This window comes from Scomber scombrus, chromosome 10 (assembly GCF_963691925.1).
Source record: "Scomber scombrus chromosome 10, fScoSco1.1, whole genome shotgun sequence".
In the NCBI taxonomy this organism is placed as follows: Eukaryota; Metazoa; Chordata; class Actinopteri; order Scombriformes; family Scombridae; genus Scomber; species Scomber scombrus.
In genome coordinates, this window is record NC_084979.1 from 15361220 (window position 1) to 15381806 (window position 20587).

The following is a 20587-nucleotide window of genomic DNA, read 5'->3' on the forward strand; positions in this document are numbered from 1 at the left end:
AAGAGGGTGTAACGCCATGTACAGTGATGAAAGTGATTTGAGCCAGTGTGAGGTAAACAGCCCGGGTGGAATGAGATGATGAGAAAAAGCTGACCTACTGTGCGGAACCTCTTACAGAAAGTACAACAAAGAAAGATTGATTCTAAATGAAATAGAGTGAAGACACAAACGAGCCAACTCAATGTCTCTGTAGAGTGAATAACTGACATGAATAGATAGTGAGGGAGAGATTTTAAAAACGGCCAATTGGCAGAGCTCGAGATACACAAGCAGTTATCTGCACATTGTATAATTGTTGATTCTTGGGAATGTTAAAATCTTAAAAAAAGAAATCATCACAAAGAACTCCAAATGTAAATGTTAAAACAGAGGGGAACAGTTTGAAACTTTCCCACAGAATTGGACACAAGATAAATTGGTCAGTGCAATTACAATGGGATGTGCATCTGTGACCGCAGGACCAATCACAGGCAGACTGGGATTATTTATACAATATATGGGAACAGGAGGTCACTGTTGAATGATGTGGCGTTATAACACATCAGCTCCTCCCCTCTGCATCTGCAGGCTCAGGGGACTCCTTTAAAATGGCACTATGAGATGACAGCGTGGTCAGAGTAAATAAAATGAAACTACAATGTGGTTTGTTTTACTAGGTGAAGCTATAATAAAGTGGCTTGGTTTTATGCTAAATTGGGATACTTTCAACAAAGAGCAGAGCCAAAAATCTTCGCATTAGTCTTAAAAATAAGTGGTCTGAGGCCAAGAGCCTTACTCATAGAAATCACAGTACAAGAATTAAGTTCCAATTATGTGGAACAATCTGTCTGCCAGAGGTTTTTGTGTCCCTAATTTCCCTGCAGCCTTTTCAACCCGTCAGAGCAGTAGTAACATGCATATAGTGATCTGCAGTGATAACATATATCCTGAATTTTGTCCCTTGTCAGATGGTGTGTTTAATGAGGCACACATGCATTCAGCTGTAGACAATTTGCTCAAAGTAACAGTGGCAACTCTAAGAAGTGGTGTTGCCCCCTAGTGATTAAATCTAAAGCAGCAACTTGTCATCCAGTGTTTTTCATCAAGAGGCTGATGGAGCATGAAATGCTGATGGAGCGTGAAATTGTAAAACAAACGGAAAGATCATGAGCTTAATCTTAATAGGAGCAAAATAATCTTTATCCCTAGCAGGAGGCAGAAGCAACGAATCAAGATAAGCAATAACTGATTTTAGCGACAAAAAGCCCGTTTTTAAAAAGACTGGCTGATCTCGATCAGATATGTTTCATATAAAAGACTTGTGTCAAAAAAGATCAGTTTATGGTAGACCATTTCTTTATTGATACTATATATGTTATACAATATATATGCCACCCACGGGCATGATAAAACCTTTTTATTTCCGACTTCAAGAGCTCTTATCTGGTTAGAATTTAAGACAACAGTACATCTTTGTGATGTGATCCACACTTCTGTGAAAAGATTATTATGGCACAAGCATTACTCTATTTGACGAACACCTCTTTTGATAGTACAATATAAATGAAATAGCTCAATCACCGATCATATAGTACAGTTGATCTGATATGGACATACAGGACAGTACAGTACACAACTTGATATTTAAGTTAGGGTGACAAAAAAAGGCATTAAATGAAAAACTGCACAGATTCGTGGAAAAGGCTGTAACAAAATTGGAAAATAAATATTGGAAAAGCTAAAATATTAATGTCACAATGTGGTGACTGATATGCTGCCATTTCATGTTTCATAACAATTAGTCAGAACACAGATTTCCAACTGAATAAACCCAGTGAACTCAGGAAATAGACTGATGCTCACAGTAGCATTTATCATTTAACAAGAGTGACAATGGAATTTAATCAAAAGGTCATTATTATATGTGAAACACACAGCTGTTGACAAAGGTTTGTACATACAGAGAATTGGTCAATGAGCTGTGTTAACAAGAAGGAAAAAAAGAAAAAAGGAACTGTTTTGATGTCAGTGATAAGACCCGACGCTATGGAAACCGACATGCATGGACATCCTCTCTCATACTATGCACCTGTTCTGGATAGAGACACCTGTTCAAACTCACACCTACACCCCTGATGAGTGAGTGTGTCTGTGTGTGAGTACAGTGTTGTCATAGGTGGTTTAGAGATCAGCTGTGAACTGCCCTTTACTCTGGATGTTCCTCATGATGGACTGGACCACCTCTGATGTGGTGCCCTGACCCCCGATATCAGCTGTGTGCAACTGCAAGGGAGAAAAAAGACCAAAAAAAAGGGATGTTCACTAATGCGATCAGATAATGAATCAAATTAAGTTCAAAAGCACCAAATGCCTTGAATTTTTTGCATTGATGAATGAGTCTCTCTGTATAGCTTTGCAAACAGTTTCCCACGAGGCAAAATAAAATTAATGTCACACCATATCTCTACAAATCGGTCTGCTGCCTTGGACGCAGATCAGGTTTTAAAATGAGCTTGAAGGCTATGACTAATGCCAACGTCACACAGGGTAGCACTTGTAGAAGAAGACATTTGTTACAATGAAAGGACATAATGCTGCGTTGTGAATGTATTATGATGCCCACTAGGAAACAAGTCAGACCTGCTGCCAGGGCCTGTGAGCCCATGTCAGACAACTGTTGAGCTTTATGGCAGTGATTCAGGTTAGAGATGGGGCCTTATCAGTGAAGCAAAACTCACCCTGGTTTCATTCATGGTAGTGAGGACTGAATTTCGGATCAAACTTGCATGATCGTTAAGCCTGGAGACATACAACAAGCAAAAAAATTATTAACATTACTTGCATCATTGCATCTTGGATGGAGCACACATACAGGAAGGAAATGTGTTGGAAATATTTTAGCTGGGAGAACTTACTTCAGATGGTCCAGCATCATGCAACTAGCTAGCAGCATGGCCGTGGGGTTAGCAATGTTCCTGTCTGCAATACTCTTCCCTGTGTTCCTTGTGGCCTGAGGGATCCAGAAATATGGGCCAAGAAAAAGACAAAAATCTTGAGCTCCAATTTATCATACAGGCATCATTCAGTGTTGTACTAACCACAAATTGTGTAACACTCACCGTTTCAAAGACAGCATAGGCATGACCATAATTGGCCCCGGGCACAAGGCCAGGCCCTCCCACAAGGCCTGCGCACACATTGCTCACCACGTTCCCATACAGATTAGGCATCACCATCACATCGAATTGCTGAGGCTTGGACACCAGCTAAAATACCACATGAAGAGAGTGGCAGAAGTGGATCATGCAACATTTAAAAAAATTCTTTGGATGCAAGCAGATGTTACCAACTCTCACCTGCATGGTGGTGTTGTCCACAATCATGCTGTCGAATGTGATGTCTGGGTAACCAGAGGCCACTTCTCTGCAACACTGCAGGAACAAGCCATCACCAAGCTTCCTGTTGGAGTGGAACATTTCACACATCAAGCACTAAGAAAGTATTATGTAAGACTCAGGAGGCCAGATCCCTCTCAGGATATATTTGGTCCAGAGTAACTTACATGATGTTGGCTTTGTGAACAGCAGTGACCCTGCGCCGTCCTTTCTCCCTGGCCAATCGGAAGGCATATTCAGCAATCCTGAGGGAATTGTTCCTCGTGATGATCTTGAGACTCTCCACAACCCCTGACACACTCTAAAAGTGGACAAGAGCAATGGGGAATAAATTACAATGAAAGTTTGACTACTGCAAACGAGATCAAACTAGATCAAACTGAATGCAGTTAAGGTGCACAGACCTAATCTTCTACTCTTAACTAAAAACATCTCTCTCCAAAGTACTCTCTAAACATGCTGCATATTACTAAATGTAATCATTTTGAAAGAACAAAGGTAATAAGGAAGAAAGTAAACAAAGACAGAGTCAACCAGAAAGCAGTAGTTACTGTTCCCAGTAATTTGTGACTGTGACTGACTCCGATCCTTTATCTGTTTGTAAGGCTGTAACTACAAATCACTTCTTCACTATAGTTGAAGGGGCCCATATTTCAACATCTAATCTGGATCAATATCAATCTGTTAAATAAGTTAAGTATGGGCACCAATACTGATCAAGTATATCAGAATTATGCTTTTTGTTGGTATTTTAATAGTGTTTGGATAGTAGGAGAAGAAGGTGGCAGGACAGGCACAGGAAGAGTAGAGGTCTTTAAAAGATGTAAGTGTGTGTTGCAGCCGTCAGTAAAACTGATTATGTTTCTGTTCTGTATGACCTCGTGCTCCAGACTGCTGTACTCTCCCTCTGTGTTCTCCCTGATGATCATGATGTCAATGTTCTTGTGGCGAGTCTGAACTCCAGGGAGGGACTGGCAGTGCATCACATTGGCATACAGGTCTAAGCTTGTGCTGTTGATATACACATGAAGGGAGGGAGAGAATGGCATTACCAGAAACAAAGTACTTTATTATAAAAGAAATGTGACCCATCAGACAAAAGAAAGCCTTTATCAAGGGAACTGAATATTTCACTAAAACTCTTACCGAAGGAGATTATTTCTGGATTTGACAGATGGTGGCATGGTATGTTTGGTTTCGATGTTACCTATCAAGAAAGTTAAGCAAGCAAAGTTAAACTATAGCATCAAGTTCTCATTATAAACTACACGCTCTGCTTGTGACTTTGAAGTTGACATGGGAAAAACTAGGGTTGCTTACCTTTGAGGGCAACTCCATTACGGCGGATGGCAGTGATGGCATTACTGATATCATCCTCAGTCTCCAATGCAGAGTTGACATGTACTACCTCAAAGTCCACAGGCACACAGGTGTACCTACGGCATGGTGACAAACCACAAGGTAAGGTAGGTAGGTAACTAACTCATTTATCCATCTATACCGTTTTAACACTTTCAAACAGGATTTCATATCAGTCTTACTAACCTGAAAACTTCTCTGACGTGATTGAGCAGCTCTGGACCGATTCCATCTCCAGGTATGAGGGTCACAGTGTGTCTGCCTCCATACTTTGCTGGAGGGGGCTGTAACATTTATTTTTTACATTATTAACTGCACAATTCTAACTGAACTAAAAAAAATCACTTATACACATATACATCATTACTAAGGTGTTACCATATGTCTTATGTTTTTAGATGGTTTTCCAACCTACCATTTTTAAATGTTCTGTTTATTTATTTTTTTGCCTCTAACATGTTTGCAACATGCAGCAGATGCCAGCAGAAAACTTTGTTTTGCTTTTAAAGATGCTTTCACATTCCTATTTGATTACACTGCCAGAGTATATTGCATTCCCAATCTCACATATTAAACCCTGTAAAATAAAAAATACAAATGGACGTTAAAAAAAATGGTATAGTGAATTTGTTATTTTTCTTTTTTTTTTTTTTTTATTAAAAAAATATCTGGCAGGAAAAAAATGTCCAAACTGTTTCTGCTTGCCACCATATTCCCACCCAATAACAATGCAAATTGACAAAAATGATATGAAGGAAATTGCAATAGGGTTTACTTATCACTTTAAAAATGAAATAAAAAAATACAGACTGCCTGCAATGTAGGCAGTATTCATAAATACATCTGGAATGCTTTTGTTAATATTGACAATTTGCACAAATGATTGTTAATGGACTAAAAAAAAGCAAAATCTCCAGCTAAAGCATGTGTGTGACATAATGTTAAGGCAATGAGGGTAACGTTAGACAGTGACAAGTTGGTGGTGTAATGTAGGGCTCAGAAATATTTCACTTTTGTATATTATTGTCATCATACTGGTTTGTTCCTAAGTCACATAATAACAGTCCCCTGCAATCCCAAGTGGTTTTGATGTGCGATTTTCATGCCAATAAACAATTCTGTAGTTATTGTGCTAATTTCTTTTACATATTTTTGTGTATCACCCAGCCTTAGAATAAGGAATGTGAGGTGATGCACTGTAGTGTAGTGGGTCATGCCAGTCAGATACTTACAATGTTTTCTCTCTTTTGATGAAGATGGACAGCAAGGAAAGAAGAAGGACAGGAGTAAATACAGATTAATTAGAATTTCTCCTCCCCCAGAGAGTGGAAAAACAGATACAGAGCACTCCCAGGTTTCAAAAGCCGACAAAATAAGTGTCCAAGTTTATCCCAAAGCCATAACAGCTTGGAAAGAAATAGATAAATGAGTAGCAGTGCTTTCTTTATTCACATCCTTATTCAGTGTTAAGCTGGAAAGCAATTAATGTGCAATAAACCTGTCAAAATCACATCTAACCAATTCTGACATACTCACAGTTAGCGAGGTCTTTTCTCTGTGACTTGTCACAGTTGTTCCGAATACCTGAAAAACACAATTAAGATAAATGTGTTAGAGCATGTGTTTTATTTTTTAAGTGCAACCAGCTGTACAGTAAATTAAATTATGTGGTAGACGCCTGCTAGCTTGCTAATATGACTGTGTGAGATCAACCATTTGACCTTGTATCCAGACAAAATAACAGCGTCTCATTCAAAGCCACACAACAAACATTCACAACCTACTAAACAGAAGAAGTCTTTGCTTTGTCTTACTTTAACCGTATTTCCAAGGCGTCCACCCCAAAATGGACTGATGATTTTGGACATGGAGAGCACAGCACTGCGAGACGCCATCTTGAGTTTGGAGTGCAGTTGTCGCGTGTGCACGAGGAGGAGGTGTTGTGCTCGCGCAGCATTTTTTTTTTTCAATTTAAGAAAAAATATATTTATATATTTTTCCCATTTGTAAAACAGCAGATTTCCCGGTTAATTAAAGGCAGAAATAATAAATTGAATTAAATATGTAATTAAAATCTAATTTGTTTTGGTCACGTGACGGCCTTGCGCAGACTCCGTGCGCACTGGCTGGCTGCTGGCACTATATCCGGAAGACAGATGTGGAGGATAATTGTCACAACTTGGCTATTGAAAGCGTGAAGTTAACTGGTGTAAATGGTCGACTGAGCATATCGGTTTTGGTTTGTGTTCTCTATGTCAGCTGTTTTACACTAGGAGAGCCTCAATGAGGAAACAGCGCAAGAAATAGACAAAAGTCCCGGCTTGGCAAGAGCAACAGCTTTTCTTTGCTGTTCATTACGACCCAGCAGAGGCGACAAGAAACGACAACATTTCTCTAGAAGCCTGGACACAGAAGGTAGGGGGAGGTATTTGAATATATTCAAGAGGTGGGTGGTGTTGTCAAGGGAGTTCTGCGTTTGCCTAGTGTCTGCAATGTTTTTTTAGTTTTCTTTTATTCACTTCAAACGTGATTCCTGCAGGGCCATCTGGCACAGAAAGACAAATAAGATAAGACAGTCCTGAAGAAAGTTCAGTAACTCAATACAAATATGAATAATAAATGTAATTACCCCGTGATTAATTGAATTGCAAGTGGTATGATATTTTTTGTTCCCCCTCCAAGACTTTAAGACATTTTTGATTAGGTTACTGTACATAAACACTGAATTTAATCTGCCTTCGTTTTATTGCACTATTTTTTTTCTCCTAGGGCTGCAGTGATTAATCGATTAGTTGACAACTATTAAATTAATCGTCAGCAATTTTGAGAAATGGTTCAATCTTTTTCAGTCATTCCAGCCTCCTGAATGTGAATGTTTTCTGTTTCCTTAAGTCTTATATGATACTAAACTGGATATCTTTGGTTTTTTTGACTATTGTAGACATTACAAGATATTTGAAGATGTCACCATGGCCTTTTGGAAATAGTTTTAGTCAATTCATTGATTACTATTAAATTTATCGCCAACTATTTTAGTAATCGATAAATCAGCAGTAGCCAAGGAAAATGTGAACTTTTTTTTTCAAGCAACTAATTATTATTATTATTATTATTATTATTATTATTATTATTATTATTATTATTATTATTATTATCTTAATACATACTTTTATCGGAGGGCATTTCCTGATTTTATTTGAGTTTTATCTTTTTATCTATTTTTCTTTTATCTATCTCTTGTTTTGATGTTTATATTTTTATGTCTGTTCTATGGTGTTATCTTGTACTGTAGAACTGCCTACTGCATTGTAAAGCACTTTGAAAAAATTATTATTATTATTGTTGTTGTTGTTGTTGTTGTTATTATGATCAATTTAATAATGACAGATACAATATACATAGACAGGCTGAAACTGCTGTCCCGTGCAAGTATCACAGTGTTTATTGCAGATGCTAATTTGCAACACCTGTCCCTGAAGGGCTTTTGTGAAAATAGGAGGTTAAAATAGTGAAGTAAAAAGGAGGTAAACTGAATACAGCAAAATAATAAATGCAATAAAGCACAGAGTAAAAAGAAGATAAAAAGTACAAAATGGTACAATACAAGAACATACACATAAAACTAGACATGAGTACAGGTTTGTTGCTGAATTAACCGAGATTTGGTGAGTCTCTCAAAAGTGGTAAAGTGTACAGCAAATTTCAGGTGGAAAGGTAGCATGTTCCAGATTTTAACTCCTTTTATACTAAAAGCTGTCTGAGCAAATGAGACTTTACAGTTTCCCCTTGAAGCTGCTCAGATGGATCTGCTGGAGCTCTGGAGTCTCTTGGTGTTTTTGCGCAGAGGCTAAGAAGCAAGTCTGTTTAAAAGTTCAAACACAAGCTTTACATAATGAAGATCGATAAAGTTTTTAAAACTTAAAATGTGTATTTACTGAGAATGTGGCAATGCTGGTAGACTTTTTGCTTTTTGTCCAAGATTTAAAGGACAGTGTCATTGAATTTATGAACATTAAGGCACAATCAAATATCAGGCAGTGTCTTATCATCTTGAAAGAGCAGCATGACTTTTAGAATTTAACTGAAAACCTAAAATTATCCCCAAATACTTGACTTCTGTTTTTCAATGAGCTCACCTTTATTTCTAACATTCAGTGGTTATGTTGCATGTAGCAGGTAGTTTTTGGTTCGCTTATAATAAGCAATTAGACAAGAAAAATAATCATCAGATTAATCGATAATGAAAATATTAGTTTGTTGCAGCCTTATTTTTCTAATCCATACTCTCCTTTTATAAGAATCGACAGTACAGTGTCACTTCCATCATTAAACCCTTATGTCATAATGAATAGAAAAAGGACACCAAACCTAAGCCACTCTGTAAAACTACACTGTGCAAACTTGGATGAAATTAAAACCGTCCTAATTTAGCCACCCTCTCTTTTTTTCTGTCTAGGTCTATGAGACAGTGAAACATGAGATTAACAGGTTGGTTGAAAAACATCATCACATTTAAATCGGAATTTGCTGGTCTGGTTGCAATCTCAAGTATGTTTCCTCTGAGCTGGTGTATCCTGTTTCTCTTGACAGGTCCCATGCGAGCTGTGGCTGTGCTGCTGTTGGTGGGGCTCACCTGGCTGCTGGCAAACACTTTTTTTGGTGGGGAAAGTGGTTCATCTGTGCGGCATTTCTTCAGTGGTAAGAGAAGTACAATTAGTCTTTCAAATGAGTAATTAGGAGGTAAAAACAAAAAGTTTTGAGCATTTATTAAGCCAAAAATTCCAAATGCTTTCTTTCTCCCATGTACTCAAATGTCAGGATTTGCTGTGTTTTTACATAATTGAATATTGAAAATCTTTGGGTTTTTGACTTTGGTTGCAGTGGACTATTGTCTGACCAGTTTATAGCAAATATTTCTGATAGATCATACAATAATGGTTTATTTTTGCAGGCACAAGCGAGGAACCAACACCTGGTAAGTATACAGAACAGCATCATATGACCATATCAACTATCATATTGGTGAAGCTGTGACCTTATTGTCTTCCTTTATTTTCACTGACTAATGTATCATATGCTTTAGCTGAACCCCGCCCTCGAAGGTATAAATGTGGACTTTCAGCTCCGTGTCCCCCAAAACATCTGGCTTTCCGCCTTGTGTCTGGTGCTGCCAATGTGATCGGGCCCAAAATCTGCCTGGAGGACAAGATGTGAGACCCAGTGCTTACCATTTCCTTTCTGCTCAGCGATGTCTTTGTCTCCCCCAGTTTTTTTTTTTGGTTTGTTTATTTCACGCTATGTTCTTTTTTCCCCTCTGTGCTGTCATAACCGGGCTTCTAAATCTGTCTGGGGAGCTGAATGCAAGTACTCTTTCAGTCTGTCTGTCCCTTATTTATTTGATTTTGTCTTTAGTTTTGGTCCTTTTTTTATATTTATGGAAGCTTCTCAATTGCTAGACAGCATATTTAAGTATGTAGATTAATGTATATGTGCAAGGGAGTGTTTTCCTAAAGAGCTTCAGTTAGCACTTCAACCTCTTGTGTTTCTCTCAAACAGGTTAGTGAGCAGTGTGAAGAACAATGTTGGCAGAGGACTTAACATAGCTTTGGTGAATGGTATGGTGAACACACTGTTGTATCAATAGTTTAAGCTCTTGTTAAATGTGTGATTTTTTACATGTTACTGATGTTTTGTTGCTCCAGGGGTGACAGGAGAGCTCTTAGAGACAAAGACCTTTGATATGTGGGCTGGAGGTAATAAAAAACAGACAAGTATATATTTCACATCTGGTACATATGGCTCATAAACTACAGTTCATAGCTCATCCATTGTTTTCTCTCAGATGTTTCTGAGCTGTTGAAGTATCTGCGACCGATCCACGAGGGAACACTCGTGTTCGTGGCCTCCTTTGATGATCCAGCCACAAAGTAAGAATCAGTTCCAGTCCAACGCCTCTTTTTTTTTCCCCCACTAGATGCACCTCAAAGCAATTTTCACAGATAAACTGTCAGCTAAAAGTCATATATATATTTCATGTTTTGAAATCATTGTGGTATTTCTGCAGAGAATAGCTTATATAATAGAGAAACATCAGTAGGGCCAATGTCCCATCACTGGTTAACAGTTAATCTGCTGTTGCCTTTCAAATTCAACATTATGCATTTGACATCATCCAAAATTATTCCAGAAAAAGTAAAAAGTTGGGATAGTCTCTCAAGGTTAATGCTGCATAACAAAAGTTCCAACTGTCATTGAATGAGGGGAGTAGAGGAGTCAAAATTGGCATGACAATGTCAATCTCTGGTGTCTGCAAGCAAGATCACCATCGAGAGCATCCTCACAAATTGTATAACTGTGTGGTATACCAGCTGCACGGCTGCTGAACGGAAAGACCTGCACCATGTGGTAAAGACTGCCCATCACATTGTGGGGATAGACCTCCCCCACCTCGATGACATCTACATCAACTGCCTGAGGAAGAAAGCCAGCAGCATCGCCACAGACTCCTCTCACCCTGGACACAAACTGTTTGAGCCGCTGCCGTCTGGTAGAAGGTTCAGAGCAATAAAATAACACACAAATAGACTGAAGAACAGCTTATTTCCCTGATCTGTGGCCTCAATCACTCCTTACAACCCCCCACCCCTCCCAGTAACTCAGACTCATGCGTTATTATGCTACAAATTGCACTTTCAATTTTTTATGCTGCTATTCTGCTGCTATGCACCTGTATCATTGCTCCTTGACTCCTTCATTGCATTGATTTGTTTTCCATTGAATTGCTGCTATTAATTTATTCTTCATTCTTTTATATACTATTTATTCTTTTATTCTTTCCTTTTTTAACCAACTGTACTGCAGAGATGCCTTTGTAAATTTCGTTAAACATTGTATAATGACAATAAAGACTATTATATTCTTTAAAAAAAAAATATATATATATTTAAATAAAAATCTGGTGACTGTTTCAATAGTAATTGAACTTTTGATGAGTTGGGTGCAACAAAATTGGTATGATCATATCCCTCCATGTTGCCGTCAGAGACTTTATAGATAGATGCATAGATAAGTAGAGTACTTTATTTAATACTTGCTTAAAAACATATTAGCCTACTGAGCAATGGTAATAGCCTGCATTTAATTTCAACAGGAAATTTAACAGAGTTTAAGCTCATATATTAACCTCTAAGCCTGTTATTTGAAGAACTGACATCCTACTTGACAAACATTAACCTGCTACCTGATCCTCATTTCCTCTGGCAGGTTGAATGACGAGTCTCGGCGACTGTTTGAGGAGCTCGGGAGTACAGCAGTGAAGGAGCTGGCCTTCCGAGACAGCTGGGTGTTTGTTGGAGCCAAGGGTATTGAGAATAAGAGTCCCTTTGAGCAGGTATGTAACTTCAGTGTTACCAATGCTGAACAAATGCTGAGAGAAGAATAAATCAGTTCCTTTTGATGTCTTGCTGAGCTTTTTACAGTGTGGGTTTGCTCTTTATAGATATGGTAGCAAATATCCTCCCTGTGCCATTATGTAAAGAAAAACACAAAAAGGTTCAATCAATATTTGTTCAGGAATAGAAATAACTGTAGTATGCTGTAGCTGATTGCATGAATATTCCTCCCATCCATAAATTAGATTAGATTTGCTATGTGTTATACCTTGGAGAGAGTAGTTATGCCCAGTAGCTGACATCTACCTCCCCAAAAAAAGTGTTTGGTTTGACTTTTAGCCTCTTGAAGCATCTGATCATTTTCCAAACCAGACCAAAGCTTTTGAGATTGATGTTTTTCTCTACCGTATAGGTGCCAAGGTTTTACTACTTTTGAAACTTGTGCATCTTTTATTGTATTTGTCAAATTGACAATCAAAAATGCACCTGAAAACTTCTACAGTTGGTGGTGTGTTCAAGGGCTTGTTGAAAATGATATATTTAATGACTTTTGGTACATTTGGAAATAAATCCTGCTAATTTCCCCCTTAGCTATACTCATCCACAGTGACTAGCCATAGTTTATTTGTGATATTAAACATTTAAACCATCTATTTTGTGTAAAGAAAAAAAAAAACTCACGACAGAATAGTAGAAAGGCGTTCAGTGTTTATGCAGCACTCTGTATTTGAGCAGCCACTATGGAATGATATCCTGATCCCAGTCTTGCTGAAATCAGATCTGTTTGCCTATGGTTGTCCCCATTAGCGTATGAAGAACAGTAAAAGCAGCAACAAGTATGAAGGTTGGCCCGAGTCTCTGGAGATGGATGGCTGTATCCCCCTGCGACCACCCCTGGAAAGTTAATTCTGCCCAGTACTCCCCACATAGTACAGCCACACCTGGAGAAGCAGCTGTGGATTCACATATCTGTTATAAAGCCAAGGAACTTTTGAATGACTGAAATGATCCCAGATCTGGGCCACAAATAACCTCTTATTTTCCCTCTCACGACAGAGGCATGAGTTGACTGCAAAGATTGTTTTGGACTTGATATATTTAAATTTGCTGGAATGATGTGGAGGATCTGTGCATTAAGCTTGGTGAGCCACTTCTGAGCTGAAGTAATATAGAAACAAGGAAAATGTCTCTGTGTGTGTGTGTGTGTGTGTGTGTGCGTGAGGAAAAGGGAAACTTCAGAGGCCAAATGTTTGATGACCAAAGTGTAACAGTGACTAGTGAATGAATACAGCTGGAATAGGTCTTCCAAAGCCAGTGATGGAAATGGATATATTTCCTCTCTGCAAGCCTGCCTTTAAGATGTCAATACAACAGCGATAAGCAGACTTGCATGACATTTGATGTTCTGCAGGCAAAAGACACCTACATAACTGGTGTCATACTAAGGCATTGGGAAACCTAATCCATGTCAACATAAGACACACATTTGAGGTACTCTAGTAGTTGAAATGTCTTACTAAGCACCAGGTGTGTGGGCAGATTTTATATTTAAATTCGTTAATATATTTTCATCATGTGATATATATTATTATTATTAATATTAATATTATTATGCATAGTTTTAGCAGCCATTTTTTCCTTAGAACTTGATGCACAGCAGTTATTGCTTGCCCAGTGTTTACAAATATATTTTGGACAAATTTGCCCTAGTTCATTTCCTTTAAATAAAACTATTTTAATACCTTAGCAGAAAGACTCTTGGTTTTAATGGCCTTTAGGAGTCTGTCCACTGACTGCTTTCCTTGAAGATAAATCTGTGGTTGTGTTTGTTGTTCTTTTAATTATTGAATGTATACACCATGTTTCTTGCAAGCCAAATATGTAGGAAATATTTCAGTAGAAATAAAATAATTATTTTACATGTATGGTTATAAGTCAATTTCAGCAGCTTTTGTCTGTATTATGTTACCTCCTAAGTACGTTTTTTTTTCTACAGAGCAGTAGAGTCTGTGTTTATATTGTGACCACAATACTGATGAATAAAAATGTCTAAATATTTCTAGTGTTTTTAATTTATTTCCATGGGTCCTGATTGTTCCTGTGTCAGCTGGTGTACCTGAAGAAATTCACCAGAGGGCGACAGAAGTCAAAGTCTCACTGGGGTTATTCAGTTCATTTTCCTCAAGGCATTTGCTTCATTAAACATATGCTGTGGCAGGAGCAACCGACATGGTCTGAATGTAGAAAATGTCTGCTTTGATAGTGAATTCAATGACAGCGTTGAATCAGGCTGCTCGCTGAATTAAGGACCGGGATGTGATGACAAACACAGATCAATTTCATTGAAATCTGTTGTGAAGCCTTCACGTGTAATTAGAATAATCCTTTGCTCTATGTTTAACATGAGTTAAGTCCTCTTAAGGATTGTAGGTTGTATGACGTCTAAAGGGGAGAGACAAAGCGACCATTTGCCAATTATAAAGGTAAAAGTTATATTACTGAATAATTAGTAATATATCAATTTAGTAATTATTGGTGCTTATTTTCATTTTAACATGTTGTCACACTTATAGTTTAAGAAGGGATACAATTGTAATGTTCTGCCTTTTATCTGCAGGAAAATCACACCGACTATAAAAAATGTAACTAATTTCTGTCAATAGTACAACGGTTGAGTGGTCGTTAGGGCTGACGGCTGCTGCAACAAAAGCTTACGAGGAGCACTTGAATGCAGCATGAAAGTCACATAACGAGTCGCACTGCTGCCCTCTACCGGCGGAGGGAGCTCGCTGTCGGGTCCGTTCATCCTCAGGAGGATGATGAGCCCTGTGGCAAGTGACAACGGGCAGGCAGAGCGCGCTCAGTACCCACGAGAACCCGCTGAAGGCCGCCGGAGTCGTGCGTTGTAAATTATGTACATAAGTTGCCGACATTATTCGGACACACATGAATGGCCAGTGGCACAACTCGGAGCCGAAAAACCGAGCAGCGAGCGGGGGGAATCTGTAAACCGACGGCAAGCATCGTCTGAACGGGAACACGTACACCAAGTGCTCGCTGGCTGTCTCTCACGCAGACCGAAGCTCGACGACTCCGCTGGGGATTTCCAAGCCTTCAACACCACAGCAAGCGCATAAAATATAAAGAGAGGGAAAAAAGCAACAATACGGACCTGCGAATTTTTCAAAAGCATTTTTTTTGTACATTTAATTTTTCAGTGGGTTTAAAATAATTTTGTAGGCGAAAAGCCCAGTGTAAATTTCGTGTAATAACGTTTGTAAATAGCTGTAGGAATAATACAAAAAGACAGCAGTGAGTTGGCTAGCTATTGGGGCTGAGCAGCTTGTTTTTGTTTTTGTAAAGATATCGCTGGACCGACGAGATACGAGGATACATTTAGGTAAGTGATGTTTATTATTTCTTCCCTCAATTACGCTGTAAATATTGATATTATGGTGGCGTCCTGTGAAAACTAATTATTTTGTCGAGTCTGTTTAAACATCACTACATTGCTCATTGCTTATTAGGTATTTATCCTCTTCTATGGCTGCTTAATACCCTGAAATAAATGATGCTCTGTAAAAACACTCAAAGTCAAGTGCAGACCTGCAGGCAGACTCAATGGTAGGCCCTCAGACACCCACCGTTTAGCCCATCATTTGAATTATTTGCCTTTGCTCAGGACACTAAAGGCCAGCAGATTTAGGGATTTTGATTTGTGACGGTGTCAGTCGTCTCGCACACTATGCTCTCGTGCTGTATGGTGATTGTACTTTGTGTCTTTCACAGCTTGCACGGGGTTTCTAAAGTCAGCTGAGCTCCCAGCTAGCCAATAGCTGCACTTCATGGTGTCTGCACATCCAGGCATTGCTGTGTTATATACTGTAGCCTATAAATAACATGCATTAATTGCATTTTGCTTCATAGCAGGTCAGAACTGCACTACGAACTGGTCACACTAATTTGCACAGTATGTATATTTGATAAAGTAAACCACCATCCAATCAGTCTCCAGTTAGTAGTAGAGGTGCATTCATTATTGGCTTTTTTATGATTGAATATGATGTCCATACACTATGCATAGCATCAAGAACCCCCTTCTCAACTCATAAATTGATTTTTTATAGATTTTTATCCTAACATTGCATGTGATTGTCCCACTGGGAGACATAGTAGTGTACTATAAACATCAGGGAGGATACTTCTTCTCCAAAAAGGCTGACAGCTGCTAAACTACTAAAATCCACACTGATCTCTGAGCCCTCCATCATCCATAACGGTTCAGAGACCTTTTGCTGGAGTAATAGGGGCTCAGTTGTTGATATGAGCTCCAGGAGTAGTAAGCCACTTTAGTAGCATGTAATCCCGATTCATCATTGGCTGATTAAAGGAGCCTTTTTCTCTCACCTGGATCAGAGGAATTCTTTGGGTATGGGATAGTTCTGCTTGCTGAGGGGAATAAAGGAGAACAAAAAAGGGGGTTAGATGTGTGTGTGTGTGTGTGTGTGTGTCTCTTTCTCTCTGTCTCAGTGAACAGTACGCTGTGTGTGCTACCTACACTCCACTCTCCCATGCTTGACCTGGATTGGACAAAAGTCCTTGTTGTGTTTTGCAGCCTTGAGTTTCCCTAATGGGAAGAGAACAATCATTGTGTGTTTGATTCTAGTGACCAGCATTTTATATTTTTTGTCCAATTTCTGCCTGGACAGAAGATTAACAGAGAATCAAAATTTGCTGCACTGACTTGTGCAATCATTGAGTTGTAAGAGTAGTCGGGTCTTAATTTCATTATCTTTTGTTGTTCCGCTGCATATTCACTGCTCTTAAATTACTTAGCTGGATTGAGATGAATGGTTCTTCTTTCAGGGTGATTTTTAAGATCTATTCATTAAGACCTTAGCAGTGAGTTTAATTCACACAATCACAGTCTGAGTCTCTGATAGCAGCACAAAGTCAGCTCTTTGAAGGTTTACACCTGCCACTTACAGAAATGTGCCCTGGTGTCACTGTGTGACAGACGTCCTGCCTGTTAGACAAACTGAACAAACGCAGTCTTTGTTTCTACCTGACAGTCTGGTCAACCACTGAGCTGCAGAGGTCAGATGGACCTGTGATCTTCAGAGTTTCTGCTTGACATTGGGCCTGTTTGAATTTTGTCCAGCAGCTCTCAGACCATTTGCTGCCTCTGCCCCATATCCGCACATCGCTCAGCCGCCATCTCCCCATATTAATGGGTATGAATAAATTAATGTTCTTGTGTTGTTACAAGCAGGCATTGATCTGAATTTGATTTGATCTACGTGATAGGATAACAAACTGAGGGGTGTTTTATTACTAATTTTTTAACATCTTTTTTCATATTTTGCTCAGTTCCCAGCCTCCAGCCTGCGGCCAAGATAATCAGCTGAACCTTTCCACTCATTCCTGTAACAAAACTCATAATGAAAACAGCCCTGGTTCATTATCAATCAATCAGCCGATTATTGTCATGATTAATCAATTGGTCCATCAAGTTTCAGAAAAAAGTGAACAAGGCTTGTAGTCAGAGTGTAGCATGAGCAGATGAACAGGTTTACAGTAAAACAGTCCCTTGTCAACCTGCCCCCCCCCCCTGTCTCACAGCGACACTGGACATACCAACGGAAACTATTCCTATGCTAATGTAATCACCTCATGTTTTCAACCTTCTCCATCCACTAAAAGCATTCCTCCTCTTCCTCTCCTCTCCTCTCCTCTCCTCTCCTCTCCTCTCCTCTCCACGCACAACTGTAGCTGCTTTTGTTTAGGCAGAAATTTAGCTATAGTCACTGCTTTCATTCACACAAACATTGGCACATATTTTATCAGGCAAAATCCCCCCCACCCCTCCCCAGCCCTCTTTTTGTCTGTGCCACCCCCTCTCTTTATCTCTCTCTTGTTCTCTTTCACACACACATTTTTCCCACCCCTTCTACTAGCCGGCCCCCCTTGCTCCATTTCTCCTTCCCTCTCCCTGTTTGAAACTCGGCTGTCCGCTTGCTCCCACCGACTACAATCCCTTCCTGTCCCCCTCGCCACTTTTTATTCACTCTTTTCATCTGCATGTCCCCGCACACACACACAGTCCCCCTGGTTCTTCCTTTGTCTGCCTAATTTTCCAGCGGCAGTTTGGTTCCAGGGGATTAATGTGTGTATCCCCATGAAGTAAGGGATGAAAAGTGCAGGAGGCAGATAGTCCCTATGTATTTGTTGTTTAAAGTTATAGAAACGTGAGACGTTTGTGTGTGCACTTTTGTTTGTCTTTTGTGCAGGAGAGTGTAAGCTACTGTACACAGTCTGCGTCTTTTTCCTCGTCCCCAAACTTCGAGCACAGTCAACGAAAAGTTCCTGTGAAAACAAGTCTGCTCTTCAGCAGCTTTTGAGAATAGAATAGAAATCACATCTTTGGCAGTCATGAAGCAAAGATGTCACAATGATTTTGGCTGCGCATTTCAGAAATGATTAGGCCGCTGCAGGTGTTCTCCCCGTCTAGGAGCCCCACAGAAGCCTGGAGGGCGGGCAGAGTGCAACACGTCAGATGTTCAGTTCTCATGTACTCCAGTACTGAAAGAGTCGCACAATCCTGCTGACATGTTAACATGACTTGTGCGTTACATCCTGGAGTCATTTTGCTGCCAAAGCGAGATGTCATCATTTCAGCTGCAGCGTCGGTTTTGTTATCTTCAACTTTGGTTTACCACAGTTGCCCACATGGGCAGTTGCTTGGTCATTTGGCTGGTGTCAGGAAATTCCTTTCAGCATTCTTTCATTGAAAGGGCACATGCGGTTTGGGTGCGAGAGATGGTTTGCTTTTGATGTATGTGTGTGTGTGCCTGTGTGTGTATTTGTCTATCTGTGTATAAACGATAAAATGACCATGGGAGGGACGGAGAGAGAAAGAAAGTGAAACACAAAGTTTGTTCTAGCCTGCTGGTGTGTGTTTGATATCTGTATTTGTCTATGTGTGTGTGTGTCTAGAAGGGAGACTGGGCTGGTGTGAGAGACAGTGATGGGGTTGAACGTGTTTGATGTACTGTGATAACTCTGTCCGGTATGTGGCTTTCATGGGAACTCCTTGCCCTGGGGACATAGGCGAATAAGCTCCTGTTTAAAGGGGAACTTCCCTCTCTTTATCGCCTGTTATTTTTCCCCCTTTATGTTCCCCACATCCTGTTAGCCTTTACCTTTTTAGACTCACTGTATGCTACAATATGTTCACTCTGGGTCACCCCTAACTCAAATCATTTTCTTGTAATTATAGCCATTGTGCATGAAGTCTTAAAACAGTCATTAGTGTCATAGTACATAGTCTCTATCATTTAGGTTGACTGTACTGCTGAAATGAGTAGTTCAAAGAAAATTAAAACAGTAATTTTATAACTAATTATTGAATTAATTGTCAAATCATTCATCAAACAAAAATCCCACATATTTGCTGATTCCAGCCTCTCAAGTGTGAGGATGTACTATTTTTTTTTTATTTTTAATTGAATATTGTCAGGTTTTGGTTTGACACAAACAGCCAATTTAAAGTTTGAAAAAAATCCCCAGTTAATTAAGGATATTGTAATGACCATTTTTCACTGACACATATAGACTAATTAATTAATAAAAAAAAATGTCAGAAGTGTTACTTACAGCCCTATTGTTACAGTTGCGTTAAACAATGTGATAATATACTGCAATGCAGATTTTGTTATCCAGTTTGTCCGGATGTAGTCATCATTTAAATATCTGAGTTTGTATCAGACAATCATGGAAATGGTGACAATACTGCATTGTATCAATAATTGGATAACAGAACTTTAATTTCGACAAAGTATTAGCCATAATTAGCTCCAAACAGACACTCCCATATAGTTATTTTATCTATAAATGGTTCCTCAATTAAATTTCTGGAAAATTACTGTGTACAATATGCTGTACATGTATATCACTGTGGCAATAAAGTTTATCTAAATTTTATGTCCATTCATAATTATATTTGTTGTATTCTGTATAAGGTGTGCACTGCTGTTGTATTGGGAAGCACTTAAAGCTAATTACAGTTTGTCTCTCCGAACATGTGTATGCCTCTCGGGAATGTTGCTGAACTGGAATTCATTCTTAATGATGGGGAGCCTCTTAGCAGTTGGTCTAATGTCAGCCTATTGTGTTTTTAATGTAACTGACAGCTACTAGCATTGCGTAGTCAGATCCTTTGCTTTGAGCTTGGAGAGACAACAGGCTTGATGTGAGTGTTAATGACCGCCTTATAAAAGAGATTACAGCTACAGTGAGCCACTAGACAAGCCCCCAGTAGTCACGGGCGGGCTTTGCTCATTAAAATTGAAAAAAAGTCTAAACTCACTGCTATGACTCTGACTGAGCCCGTCTGGCAACGAAGAACTAATTTCAGTGGCTAAGATAGACAGTATGTGTGGTCCTTCATACCAAAGAGCGCTG

The 20587-nt window shown here is 39.2% G+C and overlaps 2 protein-coding genes across 2 annotated transcripts; one reads left to right on the plus strand and one right to left on the minus strand.

The window, feature by feature from the left end:
* Positions 1-1313: 1313 nt before the first annotated feature.
* Positions 1314-6646, minus strand: LOC133987261 (isocitrate dehydrogenase [NAD] subunit gamma, mitochondrial-like). Its single transcript, XM_062426566.1, has 12 exons — positions 6548-6646; positions 6270-6317; positions 4920-5017; positions 4695-4810; positions 4521-4581; positions 4253-4385; positions 3542-3675; positions 3336-3438; positions 3099-3245; positions 2895-2989; positions 2718-2778; positions 1314-2262 (listed from the first exon to the last, which is right to left on the minus strand). Exons 1-12 carry the CDS (start codon positions 6626-6628, stop codon positions 2161-2163), a joined length of 1179 nt encoding a protein of 392 aa, XP_062282550.1. The 5' UTR covers positions 6629-6646; the 3' UTR covers positions 1314-2160.
* Positions 6647-6884: 238 nt separating this feature from the next.
* fam3a (FAM3 metabolism regulating signaling molecule A) lies at positions 6885-14183 on the plus strand. Its single transcript, XM_062426567.1, has 10 exons — positions 6885-7148; positions 9190-9221; positions 9324-9431; positions 9685-9708; positions 9817-9943; positions 10290-10348; positions 10436-10486; positions 10576-10660; positions 11997-12123; positions 12932-14183. Exons 2-10 carry the CDS (start codon positions 9209-9211, stop codon positions 13028-13030), a joined length of 693 nt encoding a protein of 230 aa, XP_062282551.1. The 5' UTR covers positions 6885-7148; positions 9190-9208; the 3' UTR covers positions 13031-14183.
* Positions 14184-20587: the final 6404 nt, after the last annotated feature.

Excerpts from the sequence above, each read along its gene's own strand:
- LOC133987261 (XM_062426566.1), bottom strand. The coding sequence starts at position 6,628 with ATGGCGTCTCGCAGTGCTGTGCTCTCCATGTCCAAAATCATCAGTCCA. Across the intron at positions 5,018-6,269 it reads GAGAAAAGACCTCGCTAACT|CCCCCTCCAGCAAAGTATGG; the intron begins GTGAGTATGTCA and ends TAAATGTTACAG. Across the intron at positions 2,990-3,098 it reads CCTATGCTGTCTTTGAAACG|GCCACAAGGAACACAGGGAA; the intron begins GTGAGTGTTACA and ends TGGATCCCTCAG.
- fam3a (XM_062426567.1), top strand. Across the intron at positions 9,944-10,289 it reads ATCTGCCTGGAGGACAAGAT|GTTAGTGAGCAGTGTGAAGA; the intron begins GTGAGACCCAGT and ends TCTCTCAAACAG. Across the intron at positions 12,124-12,931 it reads ATAAGAGTCCCTTTGAGCAG|CGTATGAAGAACAGTAAAAG; the intron begins GTATGTAACTTC and ends TGTCCCCATTAG.